This window comes from Xiphophorus couchianus, chromosome 8 (genome assembly GCF_001444195.1).
Source record: "Xiphophorus couchianus chromosome 8, X_couchianus-1.0, whole genome shotgun sequence".
In the NCBI taxonomy this organism is placed as follows: Eukaryota; Metazoa; Chordata; class Actinopteri; order Cyprinodontiformes; family Poeciliidae; genus Xiphophorus; species Xiphophorus couchianus.
In genome coordinates this window covers 20,451,247-20,470,029 of record NC_040235.1, presented here as the reverse complement: position 1 = coordinate 20,470,029, position 18,783 = coordinate 20,451,247, and the positions used below count along the sequence as shown (strand labels likewise).

At 39.3% G+C, this 18,783-nt stretch overlaps 1 protein-coding gene across 2 annotated transcripts in view; it reads right to left on the bottom strand.

Moving 5' to 3' along the window:
• ntng2b (netrin g2b) overlaps positions 1 to 18,783 on the bottom strand; it is an 89,668-nt gene that overhangs the window by 10,336 nt on the left and 60,549 nt on the right. The window contains exons 9-34 of one of the 2 annotated variants that reach the window (XM_028024767.1): positions 18,261 to 18,611; positions 14,612 to 14,719; positions 12,950 to 13,057; positions 12,761 to 12,859; positions 12,538 to 12,639; positions 12,090 to 12,170; positions 11,781 to 11,891; positions 10,887 to 10,982; positions 10,612 to 10,686; positions 10,310 to 10,396; positions 9,686 to 9,784; positions 8,901 to 8,975; positions 8,717 to 8,815; positions 8,494 to 8,592; positions 7,221 to 7,328; positions 5,681 to 5,782; positions 5,418 to 5,528; positions 5,180 to 5,275; positions 4,915 to 5,025; positions 4,665 to 4,772; positions 4,374 to 4,475; positions 3,627 to 3,716; positions 3,418 to 3,507; positions 3,213 to 3,329; positions 1,723 to 1,830; positions 706 to 780 (exon numbers count right to left, since the gene is read on the bottom strand). In XM_028024767.1, coding sequence (XP_027880568.1) covers positions 706 to 780; positions 1,723 to 1,830; positions 3,213 to 3,329; positions 3,418 to 3,507; positions 3,627 to 3,716; positions 4,374 to 4,475; positions 4,665 to 4,772; positions 4,915 to 5,025; positions 5,180 to 5,275; positions 5,418 to 5,528; positions 5,681 to 5,782; positions 7,221 to 7,328; positions 8,494 to 8,592; positions 8,717 to 8,815; positions 8,901 to 8,975; positions 9,686 to 9,784; positions 10,310 to 10,396; positions 10,612 to 10,686; positions 10,887 to 10,982; positions 11,781 to 11,891; positions 12,090 to 12,170; positions 12,538 to 12,639; positions 12,761 to 12,859; positions 12,950 to 13,057; positions 14,612 to 14,719; positions 18,261 to 18,611 — 2,808 coding nt within the window. The remainder of the gene's footprint in view (positions 1 to 705; positions 781 to 1,722; positions 1,831 to 3,212; positions 3,330 to 3,417; positions 3,508 to 3,626; positions 3,717 to 4,373; positions 4,476 to 4,664; positions 4,773 to 4,914; positions 5,026 to 5,179; positions 5,276 to 5,417; positions 5,529 to 5,680; positions 5,783 to 7,220; positions 7,329 to 8,493; positions 8,593 to 8,716; positions 8,816 to 8,900; positions 8,976 to 9,685; positions 9,785 to 10,309; positions 10,397 to 10,611; positions 10,687 to 10,886; positions 10,983 to 11,780; positions 11,892 to 12,089; positions 12,171 to 12,537; positions 12,640 to 12,760; positions 12,860 to 12,949; positions 13,058 to 14,611; positions 14,720 to 18,260; positions 18,612 to 18,783) is intronic. The other variant, XM_028024768.1, reaches the window with a different exon arrangement.

Here is an 18,783-nt window from a genome sequence, read left to right as displayed (position 1 = left end):
GTGGAGCGGTGTTGCTCCACTCTCGCTGATTATCTTGGCTGAGGCCGCTTCCTAATTAAGCTTTTATTAAGCTTCAGAAGTTGGCTGCAGTAGTGTGCTGCAAGGCATCACTGTCCTCTAAAGAGGCGTTTACCGGGCATGTTTATGCAAATACGCATTTAAATGCACATTAGAAAGTCGGAGTTTAGCTGTTTAATCAGCCGTCACATTATTATTGTTCAGCTGATGATGCCAGCTAAAATATTAATGAGCCGGCTTAAAGGAAGCCAACGCAAGGAGAACCATAAAGTGCCTCTCTCAGCACTGAGGGAACCGTGCAAGCAGTAGGGGAGACCGACCTGCCTAATTAAATATAAATGGCCAATTACTTTCCAGACTGGAAAATGATTGCATATTTTCCGAACAAGCATCCTTTTCATAGGAGAAAAAGAAATGTGAACAACCAGCAGGTGTTTGAACAGCAGCATGAACACAAAGTGCAACTTCTTACCTTAATTATGAACACAAAGTGAACACAGCCGTGAGAGGGGAGCGGGCGCAGAGGGAAGGGATGAACAAAGAGGGACAGATGAAAAAGATGGAGCAAGGCGAAGGAATTTTTCTACAAACATTCCACTTTAACACCAAAGAATCCAGAAGGTGCATTGAGATATAATCTTTCTGTCCAGTTCTTCGGACCTGCTGCTAAAAGTATCGACCTCTTACCTTTAAAATTGTCGTATATGATCCCGAGTAACTGTTTGACCTGAGGCTCTCCTGAGGTCAAGAGTTTCAGAAGCCCTTTGGGGAAATGAAGGAACCTTTGTTTAAGATTCATGTCATTCACCATGCCACGGTCTTCTACTGCACTTTACATTCTCACAGCTGGAGTCTGCATAGCCTAGAGGACAGTGTCAGAGCAACACAGGAGTCTAAAGAGGAATCTAACAGATTAGGTGTTTGGGATTAAACCCTAAGTCTTCGTGAGAAAATGGGTTGAAATGGTTCTGCAAAGCTGATCGGCTCTATAACTACTGCAGAGTTCTTTACTGGTTGGACATAATTGAAACAAAATTCATTGATTAAGAAATGTTTTGTGTTGCTTTCTAGTTACAAATATGTTTTGATTTGGATGAAAAGGCGATGTGTTCACAAGTAGTAATTTGTGCAAATTGTTATTCTGAAACAAACTAAAAAGTAGGAAACCAGTGTGGAACTGGTTTAAAGTTTCTGTTGACAGGAAGTCATCAAAATTCCCAGTTTCACTTTAGAAGATGGAGAACTTCAAAAACACTCCCTCCAGTATTCATATCATTGCGTAGATATACTGTAGCCCGATCTTCAGATTTTACCGTCAGAAGTGACTTCACAGCAAGTGTAGCTTACTTGGTCCCTTGGCAATGTCGCACTTTAAAATTAACAACCATGATTGAGAGGTTGCTCGCATACTTCACGCAGCAGAATTGAGATGTTTCAAAACCGCACTTCATTTCTTCATGTTAACAACTCATTACATGTGTTTTTATACACCAGCATTCATGGGATGATAAGAAACAGAACTCCTAGACCGAAAGCAGGACAGCGAACCTCACTTCAGCACAAATACTGCTAACAAATAGTTGCAGAAAAACAATAAGCTCTCCTTTGGCAATCCCATAAGCCTGCCTCAGCTGTGTAACTGTGTAATCAATATGTACAACCAGTTACGAACCGCTGTGCGACTACATCAATACAAGATTCTACCTTTCTTTTTCCCTCTTTCTTTGTCCTCGTCGTCTTCTTTCCGAACACCATGCCTTATGGTCCCGTGACCACCTCCTCCTCTCCCATGGTTTGCAACGATACTGTGCTCTACAAACGATCCACAACTCAAAAAATCAATTTATATTCGTTCAGCATGGTTTAAATCATGAGTGGTTTACCAAGCGACTTACAGTGCTGTGAAAATAATGTGTCTCTTTGCTAATTACTTCTTTTTTTTGTTGTTGTCAGTTTTTAAGTTTTAACTTGACTGGACATACAGACACTTTATTTCTGCCAGAATCAAAAAATGAATTTGACACCATTAAGCAGGCTGAAAAATCTGCTTAGCAAGTCATCATGCTTTGACCTAAAGAAATCCAACAACAAATGGAGAAAAAAAAAATTTCTGACATCCATCAGTGTGGAAGTTGTTACAGCCGTCTTCTTTGTCAGACCCAACGACCCCCAAGACTTTTGGCAAAATATTACACCAACATTCAAACGTGTTAAATGCTGACTTGCTGTAACTATAGATAACCATGACTTGTGCTCTCTACCACAAAAGAAAACCTGAAGGGAAATGTCTGTCCAGTTTGGGGCTTTGAGCTGGGTCATGAAGTTGGTCATTGATCTGAATCACACCATGAAGTCCAACGTTGAAACACTTAGAAAATAAAAATTAAAAAGTCTAGACTATGACTGCAGCACAAACTTGAATAGACTCCTCACGCTTGCAACGTGGTTAAATTATAAAAATTTTTCTGAGAGCGGTGAGCCAAAACTCCTCGACAGTGGTGTAAATGACTCCTTGCCAATTAACGTAGCTTTTGGGTTTGGGAGGCAAAAACATAGGGCAAGGTAGGTTTGAATAGCATATACCATAATAAATGAAATCAAAATTATAAAATTTTCTTTCTTTCTTTTTTACATTTTCTTAGTTTTTCTTTGTTTGACAATCTGAAACATTTAAGTGTGAGGAAAAAATATAAACTGGAATAAATCTGTAAGTGGGCAAATACTTTTCATGACACCATAGCACAAACGCTACTACAAAGTCAGCATCATTCACAGATTTCTGAGTAAAATATTATTGCCATAGATAATAATAATAATAATTTTAAAAAGCCAATACCGAATGCTTACAACACGCTGATTAGAGTAAACCTGCATATTTGATCTTTACTTCATATACCATGCAGTTTTTTATTTACTTCCTGCCTTCAACATCACTAAAGGCCTGTCATAAAATAATATGGCACTACTATTACTACCAGATCAAGATTTAGCAGTATTGCTCATGTTGACTGACAGGTAATTATTCAGCTGAAGAGATAAGTTTAGATACATCTTTCCCTCTCACCGTGAGCTGCCAAGACTAATTTGTTGTAAATGTTTATCTACTCCGCTTCCGCTGCCTCACATGTAATGTAGTATTCATAGCTACTGTAAATCTACGAGCGCGTCGCAATGACTGCATAAAATCGAAGTACCTTCATTTTCAGCCCTCCTGTGGCCGTGAGCGTCCTCCCTGTCCTCCCCATGCCGTGATGGGATTGTTGCTTTGTGGCCGTGAGTGCTGTGTGCGTGCTCCTCAAAACCATGTGCGACTGAAATGCCATTATCAGCAGAGATGTAAGTAAAGCTCTTACGTAGATTTATAGGAAGATCTCTACAACAGCATGTAAAAACAGATACCTGTCCTGTGAGTTTCTCCGTGCCCTCCACTTTCCAGCTGATGTACAAATGATGTGGATTTGTGGCCATGTTCTTCAGACTTATGAGGGTCTTCAAACCAGAAACAACATTTTTTTTTATTTTTAGGAGATTCCAAATGTAACTAATGAGGAACTATTCTATTCTATTCTATTCTATATGTAAAATATTAAATCACAACTGAGTGGTACCTGGGCTATGCCATGTCTCTCCATGCTCTGATTTGTGGCCTTGATTCTCATGTCCATGTCCATGTCCATGTCCATGGGAGTTGGAAGCATCTAGAATCAATATTCTTATTATGGTTACAAATAAACGTATGTTGTACATCACTAGTTGTTTTTGTGCATTTGTTTTTGTAGCTTTTTTCTTTTTTACTTTTATGCTTGATGTATTAAACTACCACAACATATGGTGTTGCAAAAGTATTCATATGTTTCAAGCTTTTTTACATTTTGTCAACTTGCAGCTACAAATGTAAATGCATCTCATTTGGATTTTATGTGATAAACCCACAAAAAAGTAGCACATGCTCGTGAAGTAGATTATTTATTATTTTAGAAATAAAAATGTGCATGCATTTACATTCATCCCCTTTTGCTCCGATGCTCTAAAATAAAGCCCGAGGCTAAGTGACCAACAATAGATTTCTTCTTGTTCACAGGTGGACTCTGCTCAACAATTAGGTAGCGATCTGATGCAATTAGATTGAAACCAATCTGACTGCAATTGGTTGCAGAATTTTTCGGAAAACTAAATCTGCTCTACCTTCTTCAGATTATTTTCCAAACACTTCACAAATAGAACAAAAATGTTGGCTTATCACATCAAACTCCAATGAAATATGTTGAAGTTTCTGGTTATAATGTTACTAAATATATATTAAGAGGTCAAAGGCTTTGAATACATTTGCATTATGCTGTATCTAACAGCTCTACCTGTCATTTCAACATTTCTGGGTGTGTGCTCCTCCTCTCCGTGTCCATGTGAGGATGTTGAACTGTGACCATGAGTCTTGTGTCCATGGGACTTGTCATGGCCTGGAATTAACATTTTTATTTAATAAGATCTCAAAGAAAACACTCTAAAGATATTTTTCCTCAGTTTCTAATTGATTTTAGCTTTTATTTTATTTTTCGTATGTACCAACATAATGTTTCCATGACCTAATCTTTGACTAAATCTAGTAAATATATGCATTTGCATTATGCTGTATCTAACAGCTCTACCTGTCACTTCAACTTTTCTGTGTGTGTCCGACTCATGTCCGTGTCCATGTGAGGCTGCTGATTTGTGATCATGCGTCTCATGTCCATGTCCATGAGACGCCGGAGGATCTGAAATAAGCATTGTCAAAAAAAATGACAAATCTGCACAGCGTTGTCCTTTTTTTTCTCCCCATTTTGCAAACGTATCTGTTGCATATCATACATTATTTGATTTTAAGAGAATAATGTCTACTCTGTCTAACAACTGTACCTGTCGTTTCAATCGCTTCAACTTGTCTGTGGGAGTGCTCTGTCTTTCCGTGCCCGTGTGAGGCTGGAGGGTTCTGACTGTGATGTACATGGGCGTGAGACACATGAGCATCTGAAATAATAATTGTCAATAAGATACCAGATTGAAAAAAATGCTTTTTGCAGATTTCAACACTTTTGGGGACATGTTTTGTAAATGTGCAATGTTTTGGAAAAGTTTACAAAAACTTCTAACTATCCATCAAAAGGTTTACTTGTACTTTAACCTTTTCTGTGTGTGTCCGACTCATGTCCGTATCCATGTGAGGCTGCTGATTTGTGACCATGCGTCTCATGTCCGTTTCCATGAGACGCCGTAGGATCTGAAATAAGCATTGTCAAAAAAAAATGACAAGTCTGCACAGCGTTGTCCTTTTTTTCTCCCCATTTTGCAAACTTATCTGTTGCATATCATACATTATTTGATTTTAAGACAACAATTTCTACTCCATCTAACAACTTTACCTGTCGTTTCAATCGCTTCAACTTGTCTGTGGGAGTGCTCTGTCTTTCCGTGCCCGAGTGAGGCTGGGGGGTTATGACTGTGATGTACATGGGTGTGAGACACATGAGCATCTGAAATAATAATTGTCAACAAGATACCAGATAAAAAACATCTCTGCTTTTTGCAGCTTTCAACTCTTTTGGGGACATGTTTTGTAAATGCGTATGATCTCAATGTTTTGGAAAAGTTTACAAAACCTCTAACTATCCATCTAAGAGTTTACCTGTACTCTCAACGTTTCTGTGTGTGTGCTCCATCGCTCCATGTCCGTGTGAGGTTGTCGATTTGTGGCCATGATGTACAACAGGCTGAAACTCATGAGGATCTGAAATACATGTTTTCATTTAGCTTACGAGTAAATGCCTGTGTAAATATCTACTTTTTGCACATTTAATTTTCAGTTATTTTCTGTAAACGTATGTAACCCGGGTATAAATTTTAACTTCCATTCCCCCATTATCCGGTTTATCCACTCCCTGGCCCCTTCATCTCAAATCTCGCGATATCTTTAATGTAATGTCAGCGATTCTCGCGAGATTTCCACACAGCCAATCGCTGTTGGGAATCAGTGTCACATGTACCATCGCAGCCTATCTGCTAGGTATATTAGCAGGAGCGGGGAGGTATGAAACGTTAGGACGCGTTGGGAGGAGCAGAGCTGCAGGTTAGTTGAGCGTTGTGTAATTCATCATTCACCTTAAATCTGTATGATGCTTATACATAATGTGCTGAACTGTAGGAGCCATAAAGGAGGTGAAAAAAAAATCTGTGTGAGATAAAACTGCGGAATTGGTGAGTGTTTCCGTGTGTGATTTAGCATTAGCTCATTGTCACTGTTTGTTGTAGCTGCTAAATGGCCGACCGTTAACCCATTTGATGGACAATAAGGTGCCTAAAATATTTATTGAGCACTTGTTTAGATTTGTTTTTTTACATTTCATGTTAACTAATTTATATGGTGCATATTTATTGGATTTTTCATGGATGTAATTTATATTGAATTTTATAATTATTGAAAATGCATATTGACTGTTTTAGAATTATTTATAGTGCAAAGAGTGACATTTAATGAATTTGTGTGCTCACTAGAATGTTTTGATTATTTATATATATATACTGAGCAAATGGTCCTGTTTTATTATTCAGGCCAGGTTCGATGGCGAGCTAGAACCCAAGAAAAGATTGCACTTTTGGTTCTGGAAGACTTCTGCTTCTCCTGCCAGGCTGGTAGGAGGCTCCTTGCAGCTAATGAACAATTTTGTCCCAACTCTGATCTGACTTTGGTCAGCTGATGACCTGGACTGCACCAAGCACTTTAATTGTAATCTCCTTGGGATCTCTGATCAACCCCAGCTTGGGGGTAGATGAACTGAAGGGTGTGGGTCCATGTATGTTGGAACTGTAGGATTGATAAGTTTTGGTTTTTGTGTATTTATTTTTTTCTTTTTTGCGCATTTTTATATGGCCATTTGGATGTTTCCACTGGTAAATATGTATATAATTTTTTCACACTATAAATACAAGGCACTCGCAACTGCAACTTCTAGTCTGTCTGCTCCTTCATGAGTCGCACTTACCTTCTGTGAAAACTAGCTTATTGGTCACAATTCATTTACATTTATTGAAAATATAGTAAATTATCTTTACAAATATGCTACACTTACATATTCAGTATGTAAGCTTACATACTGAATATGTAAACTTACATAGTGACATGTGACATAGTTTTCAACTCAGATATCCCTGCTTTATATAGCATGTACCTGTCCTGTCAGTGTTTGTGTGTGTATGCCCCTCTTCTCCATGCTCATGTGGGGTTGCTGGTATGTGACCATGAGCATCATGTACGTGTCCACTAGGCTTGAGGGGATCTGAAATAAATCATTTAATATTAAGAATAGAAGCAAAGTGTTTCCTTCTTACACTTTTAAGGTTCCAGTGGCATCATTTTGTATATTTATGTTCCTAATATTGTGATATAAAGTTTAAAAATCATGCAGCACCTAATTTTAAAAAGTATGCTACTATTTCCTAGTTAAGATTTCAGATCATTTTTATAAACTTGCAGTGCCTTGACAAATTATTCACACATCTCCAGCGTTTTCTTACTTTGTTACAACCACAAACTTCAGTGTATTTTAGTGGAATTTATTTAATAACAGACCTACATAAAGTAGCACATACAAATGCAGTGAAAGGAAAAGGATGCATAGTTGACCACTAAAACCAACATGCCTGGCAAGGTGTGCGTTACTCAGACAGGCAGCCGAGTGACCCAGTATATGTAAATCTCAGCCCAGCTCAGCTGGAAAAATCTGTTAACAGAACAACAAATCTGACCTTTTTAACAGTGTTTTTTTTTTGTCCGTGTTCAAAGAACGTCATGAGCCGTTTGCGACAACCCATGTCGACACATGTGGAACACGTGAAAAATGGTGCTCTGGTTACAGCAGACCAAAATCAAATTTTTGGCCTACATACAGAGCACCATGTTTTGCACATCAGAGAACAACCAGACCCACTGTGAAACATGGTGGTGGCAGCGTTATGCAGCGTGTCAGAGCTGATGGATAGACGAATACTGGATGAAACCCAGTTAGAGACAGTAATTAACTTGAATGGGATTAGAAGTTCACCTATGAGGTCGACAAGAACTCTAAAGCTAGAGCTGCAGTTTAGATTTCTTAATATGTTACAATTCATCTGAAAGTCTTTGGCAAGTTCTAGAATTATTGTTTATAGAAACTCTTCAATTTGACTAAACTGGAGCTTATTCTCAAAGAACAGGCACATATAATACATTATGTACATTTCAAGTTTTTATTTGTAAAATCTGTCAAAGCCTGTATCCTTTTCCCTCTAGTCCACAGCTACGCACTAATTGCTGTTGCTCCATCACATCAAATCCCAATAAAAACATTAAAGTTTGTGGTTCTGATGTAGCCAAAAAAGTGACAGGCCGTTTTCTCTCTTTGATGTTTCCATCAGTCCAGCTTCAGATTATTGCGATTAGATTATTACATCCATACTGTATACCTGTCCTCTCTACTTTATTGTGTCCATGCCCTTCCTCTCCATGTCCATGTGAGGCTGTTGTTTTGTGGCCTTGTGCGAGCCTCTCATGCATCTGGGAGACTGATGCAATAATGTTCATTAATATAGGCAGCAAACATTCGCATCCACTTTTGCTGTTTCTGGTAGGCATGCACACCAATATAAAGAAACAACTGAAGCCAAGAAATACAAACTGAATAGATACCTGCTTTCTGAGTATGACCGTGCCCTTGCTCATCTGTTGCTGTTTTATGGCCATGAGTCTCATGAACATGTCCATCGGATTTGTAAGGGGCTGACACAGCTATCATGAAAATAATACATGTCTTTAAGATGTTTTTTTGGCTGCCATTCAGAAAACATTATTCTCTTAATAATAGAAATGTTACCGTTTCTCTCCTCTCCATGATGAGAAGATGTCTGGCTCTGAATTACATGTCCATGTTCCTCAGATGTGTGCTGGTCTAGCCCATCAATGTTATTAATAAAAAAAGAATAAGAATAAAAGAAGATTCATTTTACTTTCATACAATTTTACAAGGTGTAACTTGTGGGTAAATGTATTGAAGCCCTGAAAGCAAGTGATTTTCCTCCATCTTTTTCAGGGACAAATTTTTTGAAGATTGTATATCTACTCTTGCTTGTGAGCAAGTCAAATATTTCTTCTTGAAAATTGTCTCAGTTCCTATTAAATAAAGAAAAAACTATTGGCATAGATCCTTTAAGCACTACGTAGTATATCAACAAAAGCGAAAGTAGATTTTCACCATGGCTTAGACTAGAGAATGTAAAATAATCTTTGGAATAGCTTTTTTTTAATCACTGCAATAATAAATAAATTTTCTGTACACCTACAAACTTCATTTATTAATTTATTGTGAGGTAAATGTGCCAAAATTGTCCAAAATGGGATTTTGCTTTGGTTGTGTTATCTTTTTAATAAGAAAAACTCATCCTAACATATGAATAAAAAAATTGTTAATTATAGATCAGACTATAAAAAATCTCACATTATCTTTCATGAGCTCACAAACCATTGTGTCAGGAATAAAAGCTCCAATTTACAAAATACATCATGTGTGACTTACAGTATATCTCTTGCATTTCAGGCCTTCCACATACATCAAGCTAAGCCACCCGATGCAGTTCTAACCACTACAACTAATAAGGGTACCTTTCCTTTCAGCTTGTGTTTCTATGTGGCCCTCTCCATGATGAGATGATGTTTGATGCTTCAGAGTCCCATGCGAATGTTCCTCAGATGTGTGATGGCCTAACATAACACATTATTCTTATGTCATCCATTAAAAGAACTTTGCACTTTTATGTTTCCATTTCTCATCCACTTCATTGGGGTGGAGCTAACATCGCTGAATGAGTGAGTTCTCAGGATACTACAGAGGTTAGGAGCTCCAAGTGTATGTATGTGTATAAAAAAACTAAGATGGAAAACGTAAAACTACAGGGAGACGGGTGTTGATGTAAGGAAACTCTGCTGGCTACAGGACGGTTTTTCTACCTGTAGATCGATCACAATGACAGAAAGCTTTTCTTTTTGTATGTTTTGCCTCACCTTTCGTTCCATGAAACTGTCGCTCAGATGTATGGGAGACTGATAAACATCGTTAGCAACACACAGCATAATTACCTTTTATTCCAGACGTAAAATACCACACCAGTAACATCCATGGAACTTACGTAGTCCAAAATGACATGACGTGCAAATAATTTTTTCCAACTTTGATTTTTAAACTTTTCTGTCTGTTTATTGAAACAATCTGTAACTATATGATGATACCTGTAGTTTCAGCTGTTCTGTGTGGATGCTCCTCATGCCCATGACCGGCTGGTTTAACATGTCCCTGGGTGTTGTGCCCATGTGTGTCTGACCCAGCAAGATTGCAAAGAACAAAATAAGAAAAATAAATAACTGTATATTTCTTAATTATATTTTAGTCCTCACATCAAGCTTTCAGTGTCTTTCTGCCCGTTTGTTCATGTTTATTTCTCTCGAGGAAAAATAAAATAAAACCCCTGGTAACTTTAATTTTAATAAAATGATAAAGAAACCAACCCCAGCCCCACAAGTAAACAAGGTACCTGTGCTGTTAGTCTCCTCTTGCCTATTTTCCACTGAGCTTGTTTTGTGTCTGTGATTCTCGTGGTTGTCGAAGACTGGAACATTAAGATTTTTATGAATATTGAGACAATAAAAAAAAAGAAAAAGCTTTTAAAAGCTTCTAATGTTTACAGCATTGTGACTTTCAAAGTCAATCTTTTTTTTTGTTGACTTTTCATTGACTACCACAGAAATATACTAGAGTTCAAGCATTCATTGATGGCATTAAGCTTTATGTTGCATCCTGTAATGATACCTTGCCTTTCTGGGGATTTTTCACCCTCTGCTCTGTGTTCAGATGCTGCTTCATGACCATGAGCCTGATGTATGTTTTCTTCATGACTGCTGTGAGCTGAAACACCACAATCATTACTATAAAAGCAACACATCTATATATTTTTTACAATAACTTTGTCAAAGACTACCAGCTTAAGGACGTCCACTCTATCCCTACACCAGACTCACCTGCCTGGCAGGCATTTTAAAATGTTACTGCTCAAGTATTTCCTAACTCTCTATGGTATACCGCAGCATATGCAATACAATTTACAGCTATTGGTAATTTTGGCCATGACAACAAATTCAGTGGTATGAGCGCTGCAGTTTAGAAATAGAATATAAACTTAATGTGTGACAAAGTTATGAAACTGTTGAAAGTGATATTTCTGAACTCAATAACATTATTTTATCTCACGACACTCTATTCAAACACTCTGTCTGTCCTGTTGAGAATTCACTCACCTCAGCATGCTAAATTCTTGAAGTTTCTGACAAGACAGACTTCAACTTTCTGTTGGAATAAGCTGATATTACTTGGCCATTTGGGAGCGCTTGTGGACGGTTTATGGCTGATTGAACTTTCAAAGCTAGTATGACATGAGAGGACCAATGAAAACCCACTGCAAAAAGTAACTTATTTTGTCATTCATATACACGCCTTTCATCCAGTGCACACTTAGCATCTATATCTGGCACACATAAAAACCTATACACTCACTTCATGAATAAATAAGATTTTACTTCAGAATCAGAATTTCCTAAGACCTGAAGCCACATAGAAATGTGTTTCTGGTTACACCAACAGGCATGGCAAGACCGACAGCAGAGCTACAGCTTTAAAATGAGAAAAACTCTTAAAACAAGAATATACCTTTTATGTCTTCATGCCCGTGCTCATGGCCTTTCTCTCCATGTGACTGGGATGAAGTGGGTGTTTTGTGGCCATGCGGTTGATGTGCGTGTCCCTCAAACATGTGGGAAACTGTCACATCACAGTTGCCGTTGTCATAAGCAAAGCCAGGAAGAAAGCTGACACTAAGATGCATTCCTGCCTTTTTTCTGTCAGGGGGTCATTTACTACTGTTAGAGGTCATGTTGATAAATTAACCACTATTGGTTTCTACTGCTACGGTAGAGATTATGTACCTACATGACACTACAGAGCTGCTACGTTACATACCTGTTTGAGACTTTGTGTTTTTTCCCTCTTCATGTTCAGGTAAAGTTGTTCTGTGGCCATGCATCTTATGTCCGTGTCCCTCTAACTCGTTGGAAACAATCAAGACACGATTGTTATTTCCAAAATGAGAAAAACCGTCTGGGGAGCTGAACATCAACAGCCCTTTTAGTAGCCATAAAGCTGGCAATGTGTTTTTCTAAGTTAGGGCATTGTGATTTTAAGTGATTTGTTTCAATTTTCTGTCTCTGAGGCCAGTTATATAAGTAAATATTCACAAACTACTATGGCAATTAATTTATAAAAAAAACCCCCAAAAACTAAAAGTATTTGCCTAGGTAGGATTTCTTTTGTTTTTGTTTTATCGCACTCAAGCAGTGACCTAAGAGGGTCTCTGACGAGGCTAATTTCAGAACAACCAATCAGAACGTGAATATAGAAATTCGGTTACCTGTCTTGTGAGGATTTGCCTTTGTGTGCTGCTCTTCACCGTGTTCAGACAAGCCAGCTGATGAATGAGCCTCATGTACATGTCCCTCCGCCATATGGGAAACTGGCAAACCAAGGTTTTCAGCGAAATCTCAAATATTTTTTACTGGTTTTCACCAAACATATGAATTCATTTTTCTCTACTGAGCTAATCACTAAAAACAAATTCTCAGATTCATAAATACCTGTCTTCTCAGTATCATTGCTGTCTTCTACGTGCCCAGAGGAGGTTTTTGTTGAGTGTCCATGAGTTTCATGTTTGTGTCCCATAGATGCATGGGGGTCTGACACAAAAGAATTATTATAAGAAGCATAAAGAATTAAAATGTTCTGTTGTGTCCAAGGTAATATTGCCTGCACATGTGAAAAGATACCTTTAATTTCAACATGATTTTCTGTTTGCTTCCCTTTCTCTCCATGCGCAGATGAGGGTATTTTGTGGCCGTGAGTTTCATGTGTATACTCTTCAGACTTGTGGAGGTCTGAAAAATCACAAGGTTAACTGAAATAGCAAAGGAAATTTCAGGACTATATACTGTATTTCAATAGTTCCTTTAATTTTCTTGGTTGCCTTACAGCAGTTTGCCCTCTGCATGGTGTATGATTGATTAAACTGGAAATTATTCAATCTAAGAAAACCTGAGTAGGTTGATCATTGTACGGAAAAAGGACAACTTATCCGATAAGCTCAGCAGAAAACTCTTATTTTGGTAATGAGCTAATTATTTTATGACTTCTGTTATCAGACAATGAAAGTGGAATGCCAGATTACATAGATTTTTATCTTAATAGCTGTACAAACTGGTTTGTGATAATGATGTGAGACAGCAAACACTGGAGTGCCTAATCTGAGCCGCTGCTAATACAAGGCGCTGCATATAGCCAGCTCTAATAACTTTTACAGCAGCAAACACAATTTATGCCCCCACTTAGTGTTAAGTTATGGATCCTCTGTAACAGTCTGGGCAACGACTCCGAAAGCTGTAACCAGAGCTCATCAAATAAACCAGACACTTATTTTTTAAGTTCTCCATAATTATCCTGAGTTCAGCTGCAAACTTTGTCCCCTTGATAGAAAAATATTTGCAGCTTCAGTATATTTATGGTTCCCAGATACAAATATTTGCTCTTTGCCTATATGTCTGCAATTAAACGATGGCTTTACAACCACTGTTGCATGATGTGATGGTGAGCAAGACTACATCCCTGAAATATTCCCATAGGTTTTGAACAGTAGGAAAGTCTAAAATTACCTTTCGATCTCTCATTTGAGTTCTCAAAAAACATAAATTTTCCTCAAAATCAAGTTCGTCTGAGTTGTTCATATGATGCTTTATCATTTCCAATTTGGAAATGCTGCAACATTTTGAATTGTTAGATTTGTTTGTTCATCCAAAGAGATGTAGCTCCTTGCAGCTCCTTTTTTTCCTTGCACGAAAAAAATAATAAACAGATACAAAAAGATAGCAAAGCCCCGTGATGTTCTTAGAGATACAGTTGGAAGCACAGTTCACGAACTCAAACTTAAAAAGCAAACATGCTAACTGCATGATTCCTGAGGAGGAAGGTCGTCAGAAAACCACTGATTGACAGCAAAAGACTGGCAGGAAGACTTCAGTTTCCAAAGTAACACACAATAAATGCTAAAAGGACTACTGATATCTAAACTCCAAGACATACACCACAACCTTGGTCCCAGAAGAATTAATGTAGGATTTTGGATCGGACAATATACGTAGTTGCCTGACTTGATCACTATTGAAAATCTAGTGGGAATTAAAAAAGGAGGAAGCCGCACACAAACCCAAACATTTTTAGAAATGGATTTAATAATTATAAAACTGGTGCAGTCATTTAAATGGCATCTGTGTTGAAAGTTATTTATTCAATTTGTTTAATGCAAACAGCTATAAATGCAGGGATTTGCTGATAAATCTACTTCACAGTTCAAATGAAATCACGTCAAGAGCAAATGTTTACACAATTACAATAAACTACGGCTGATTAAAGAACTACCATCCAAACAAAATGGATACCGTTAGCCTCTGCATGTCCCTCCGCCTCTCTCCGCTGCCCTTCATGTTCAGATAAAGTTGTTGGTTTGTGGCCGTGGGTCTCGTGTCGGGGCTGTGGACTGTGGGCACCTATCACAGAGTAATACTGTTTACACAAAGGTCCTCAAAAGGAGGTGAAATTTATTTTCCCCCTTTTCTCTAAAAGTCTGTTTTTCATTTTGAACCCATCAGCTTCAGTCACTGTCTAAGTGAATCTATGATGATGCTCTTGGTGTCAAAAATTGCCTCAATGACAGACTATTTTGTCAGCAAAGAGATGAATTTATATAGATCTGACCTTGAGTTTTTATATGGTCGTTTTTCACTCTGAGCTGTCAACGTCCATAATAAAAATTTTATTTTGCGCACTGTTCTGTGCTGAGAGTTAAGTCTGCCTCTACATTTACGTGAAATGCTTGTCGTTTTAGATGATTCCTCTTTGTCCTCCTCTTCCTCCCTGTCTTGCTCATGCTCAGTGGAGCTTGTTGCCTTGTGTCCATGACTCTCATGTACAGACTTGTGGGAAACTGAAGAACCACAGTCATAATCAACAAAACAAGAACAGAGACCTTGTGGGGTATTTCCTCTGCAGCCTGAACGATACGAACTACATAATTAGGCTGATGCTGCAGCGGCTAAAGATTACTGATGGTGTCTATTGTCTTCCTGCCTCCTGCTAAGACCTAGTTTTCTTTTTTCTTGTCTTTCTTTCTATCTCTCCCTCTCTGTCAGATAGCGGATCGGCCCTTTGGGGGCCTCAGCCCTGGGCTTCGGGGGGGGGGGCTGTGAGAGTCAAAGGGGCTTGAGCGGTTTCTTCATCGCTTCATTTTCACTCTGGGTGTGAAAGGTATGACATGCTCCCGCTTTTATGTCAATGTCATAAATGTGTCTGAATGTTCGTTCCCCCTTTTTTATCCAAAATATACCTAGACAAAGCACAAAATACCTGGCTTATGAAACAGTAACGCCTTCTCACGGATGTATTTTCCTGTGTCGAGATGAGAACAAAACATCTCCAATCAATACCAGCTAACCTAGCACACACATACCAATTGTAACGCATTTTTAATTGCCTCTGCCTATTTCTCCTTCAGGGCTTTATATTACTCCCAAGATCCTCTACTGTAAGCTTGTTGGGCTAACAGATTGAGTCCAACAAAAAAGGAGAGATGTGAAACTAGTTTAGTTAATACAAAGCAGGTCTAAAGTTTACAGAAACACACCAACGGCATTAACTTTAAGGGATTTTCAAAACAGAAATTAGGTGAACGAGTTTGAATTTTTTCAAACTGCACAGTTTTTTCTAGGAATTAACAAGGTTGTGGCTGAATATTTGACCACTCTTCTTATCAGAAATGATGAAGCTTATTTGGTAGGTTACTGGCACAGCATATGCTTTTAAGCAAAACCCATAAATCTCCAACAAGGCTGAGGTCAACCATTACAGAGGCTTAATATTAGCCAGCTTTAGCCATTCCAAACCAGCTTCAATATGTGCTTGAGGTAATTATTCTTTTGAATCACCCAGCTGTGGCACATTTTCACTCATTATGATATTCAAGAACAATCCAGGAACCTCCTAGGCTTATGCCTGTATAAAAATATAACCGAGGTGTATAACATCAGCGTATTCTGAGGTGGCAGCTGACCAAGAAAGAAACACTGTCCAAACTAGACACCTTCTATCACATCTGAAACGTGAAGCTGCCTAAATGTTGAAATCAAATGCTTTCTTGTGGAATGCTCTATGTTCAGAGGACATTTCTCTAAGGACAAAATGTATGTTTGAAAGAGTCAAGGTAAGACTTGTAAATGTTTTTGATGCCAATGATACTGGCGCAGCAAACAACATGAGTGGGTAAAATAATGAAGAAAGATGATTTTCAAATTCAGCTCAAATCGAATACAATTAAATTTTCCAACAAGACAATGATTTGAAATGCACATCGACATGGCTTTGGAACTGCTAAAGCAGACTATCATTGCGCTTCTGTAGTGTCCTCACCTTCTACTCTACTGGAAATGGTGAAAGCAAAGCTTAAATGTCAGGAAACCAGCAAATTTAATGGGACTCTACCTTTCTTGTAAGAAGACGGATCAAATTTCCAGCCAGAATAATTCCACTTGACAGACACAGCAGTGAGTTATTTCTTTGCAACTTGCTGAAGGACATGTAACTAAATATTAGAGCGCAGTACATACAGTGTATGCATTTGAGACTCTGTGCATAATTATAACCCTTTTTGTATCAGATGAAATACAATATAAACTCTTGGTCAGACTGCTGCTGGTCAGACTTAAATGTAGATCAAGCATTTTCATCAACAAAAGCACAGTTCATTAAGTTAAACCACCACAGTCTTCCTCAAAGAGATGATTGCTAACAAAAATGTGAATAACTAATCAAAGTGAGTGACCACACCATGAACATCATTGAGGGACTAATGATTGCCGGACAGCTAGAGACTACAGAGCTGCATGCCTCCATCTGTGTTTCCCCCCCGTGAGGTGTTTATAGCCGGCGCTGTGCGTTTTTTTTTTTTTTTTTTTTTTTCCAGATAGGGGGGATTCAGCAAGCATCCTGCTCCCCTGCGGTGCATCCCCCTCCAGGCTACCTCCCGCCCACTCGCTCTTTTCTCACCCCCTCCCTCCCTCCCTCTTTTCCCTTCGTTCCCCGGGGCTCCGGTGAGACAGGACGTCGGCTGCTGTTCTCACAGCACCCAGAACCGTTTCACACAACTGGCATCATGCCATCATTGCATCTCATCAAAGTTTACGCTGCCTACGTCTCTCTGATTGTGTCCTCCTCTGGCCCAACCAGACCCGCCTTCTCACACATCTGTCACACTCGCTCGCCGTAGCGAAGCGGGATTCTGAATCACGGGTTGTTTCGGGGGCTGCCGTTGCGCAGCGGAGAGCGTAAATGAATTTGATCTCGGTAACCTGCGCTGCCTCGGGGGCAGGATGATTCTCGGGATTAATCTCAGTCAGCTCAGCCCCGAAACTGTCTGACATCAGACGTTGGCAGCGGAGGCATTCCAGGTTCTTGCTCATTCTGCAGCCACTAAAAGCGAAGGGGTGTGTGAGAGTCGGTCGGGCTTTGTAAGGATAGACGGTGATGAAGCTCTTCATCTGCCCCCTCGCAGGCACGCTGACACCATGCCTAAACCAGCAGACAGTTACCTCTAACAATACAATACGTCTTTATTTATGCTTCCAGAGTTTGTACATTAATGCTGCAGACACTGATGTTTGTAATGTGCTGCAGCTGGGTGAGGTTAAGTTGGGCTTTGCCCCAATTCCGTCTGCTTTGTCTTCGTGTCTTTTCTTGGCTCTGATCCTGTGGCTGATGTTCCTCAATCCCCCTCAATGTCTCTGAATGATGCAAACACAATGCCAACTGAAGTCATTCCTTCAAAGACTTCCCTATATCGCACATTAAACTTTCCCTCATCAGTACGCTCGCTCACCCTCACACCCTCAGTGAGGAAATCTCAGTGAACTCAACAATACCCTCTGACATGTGAGATGATGCAGTATAACATAAAAATTATCCCAAAATAAAGCAGCCTTGTTGGAAAATGATCCCCCAAGTCAGATTTTGATTAGCCTAGTCAATGGTGTGCCTTACCTCCGTCAGTTAGGCTTGAATGATCCTGAACTTTAACAGTAGTCTCTTCTATGTAATGATGATGATGATTGGTGACAGAGTGATGAGAGGAACCTTCTGGAACAGGGTGGGACAGATGTGAAAGCTCAGGGACTGTTTCTGAACGAGTGAACTCCCGTGGCGGGGAAACTCCGTTCTCCCCCGGCGGAGATGACGACGAAGGAGGATGGAGCTCCGTTCTGACAGAAAGCGGGTCAGATTGCCCCATCCGTACCAGCGGAGGCTCAGATGAAGTGTGGGTGGATAACGCGTGGTGCGTTTGAGGGACTGAGCCCTCTGTAAATCTGCTTTCTGGCGCTGGAGCTCTGCTGTCTGTTGAATCAGGTGCAGGAGGACAGAGAATGTAAATGCAATGAGGAATGAGCAAGCTAAGGCATTAGCATAAGAGATGCTGCCTCAGATTGTTTATCTGAAGAAAGCCTAGCTTTTCTTTTTCTAATTCACACATGCACACGCCCGCACGCAGAAAGTGAGAACACACAAT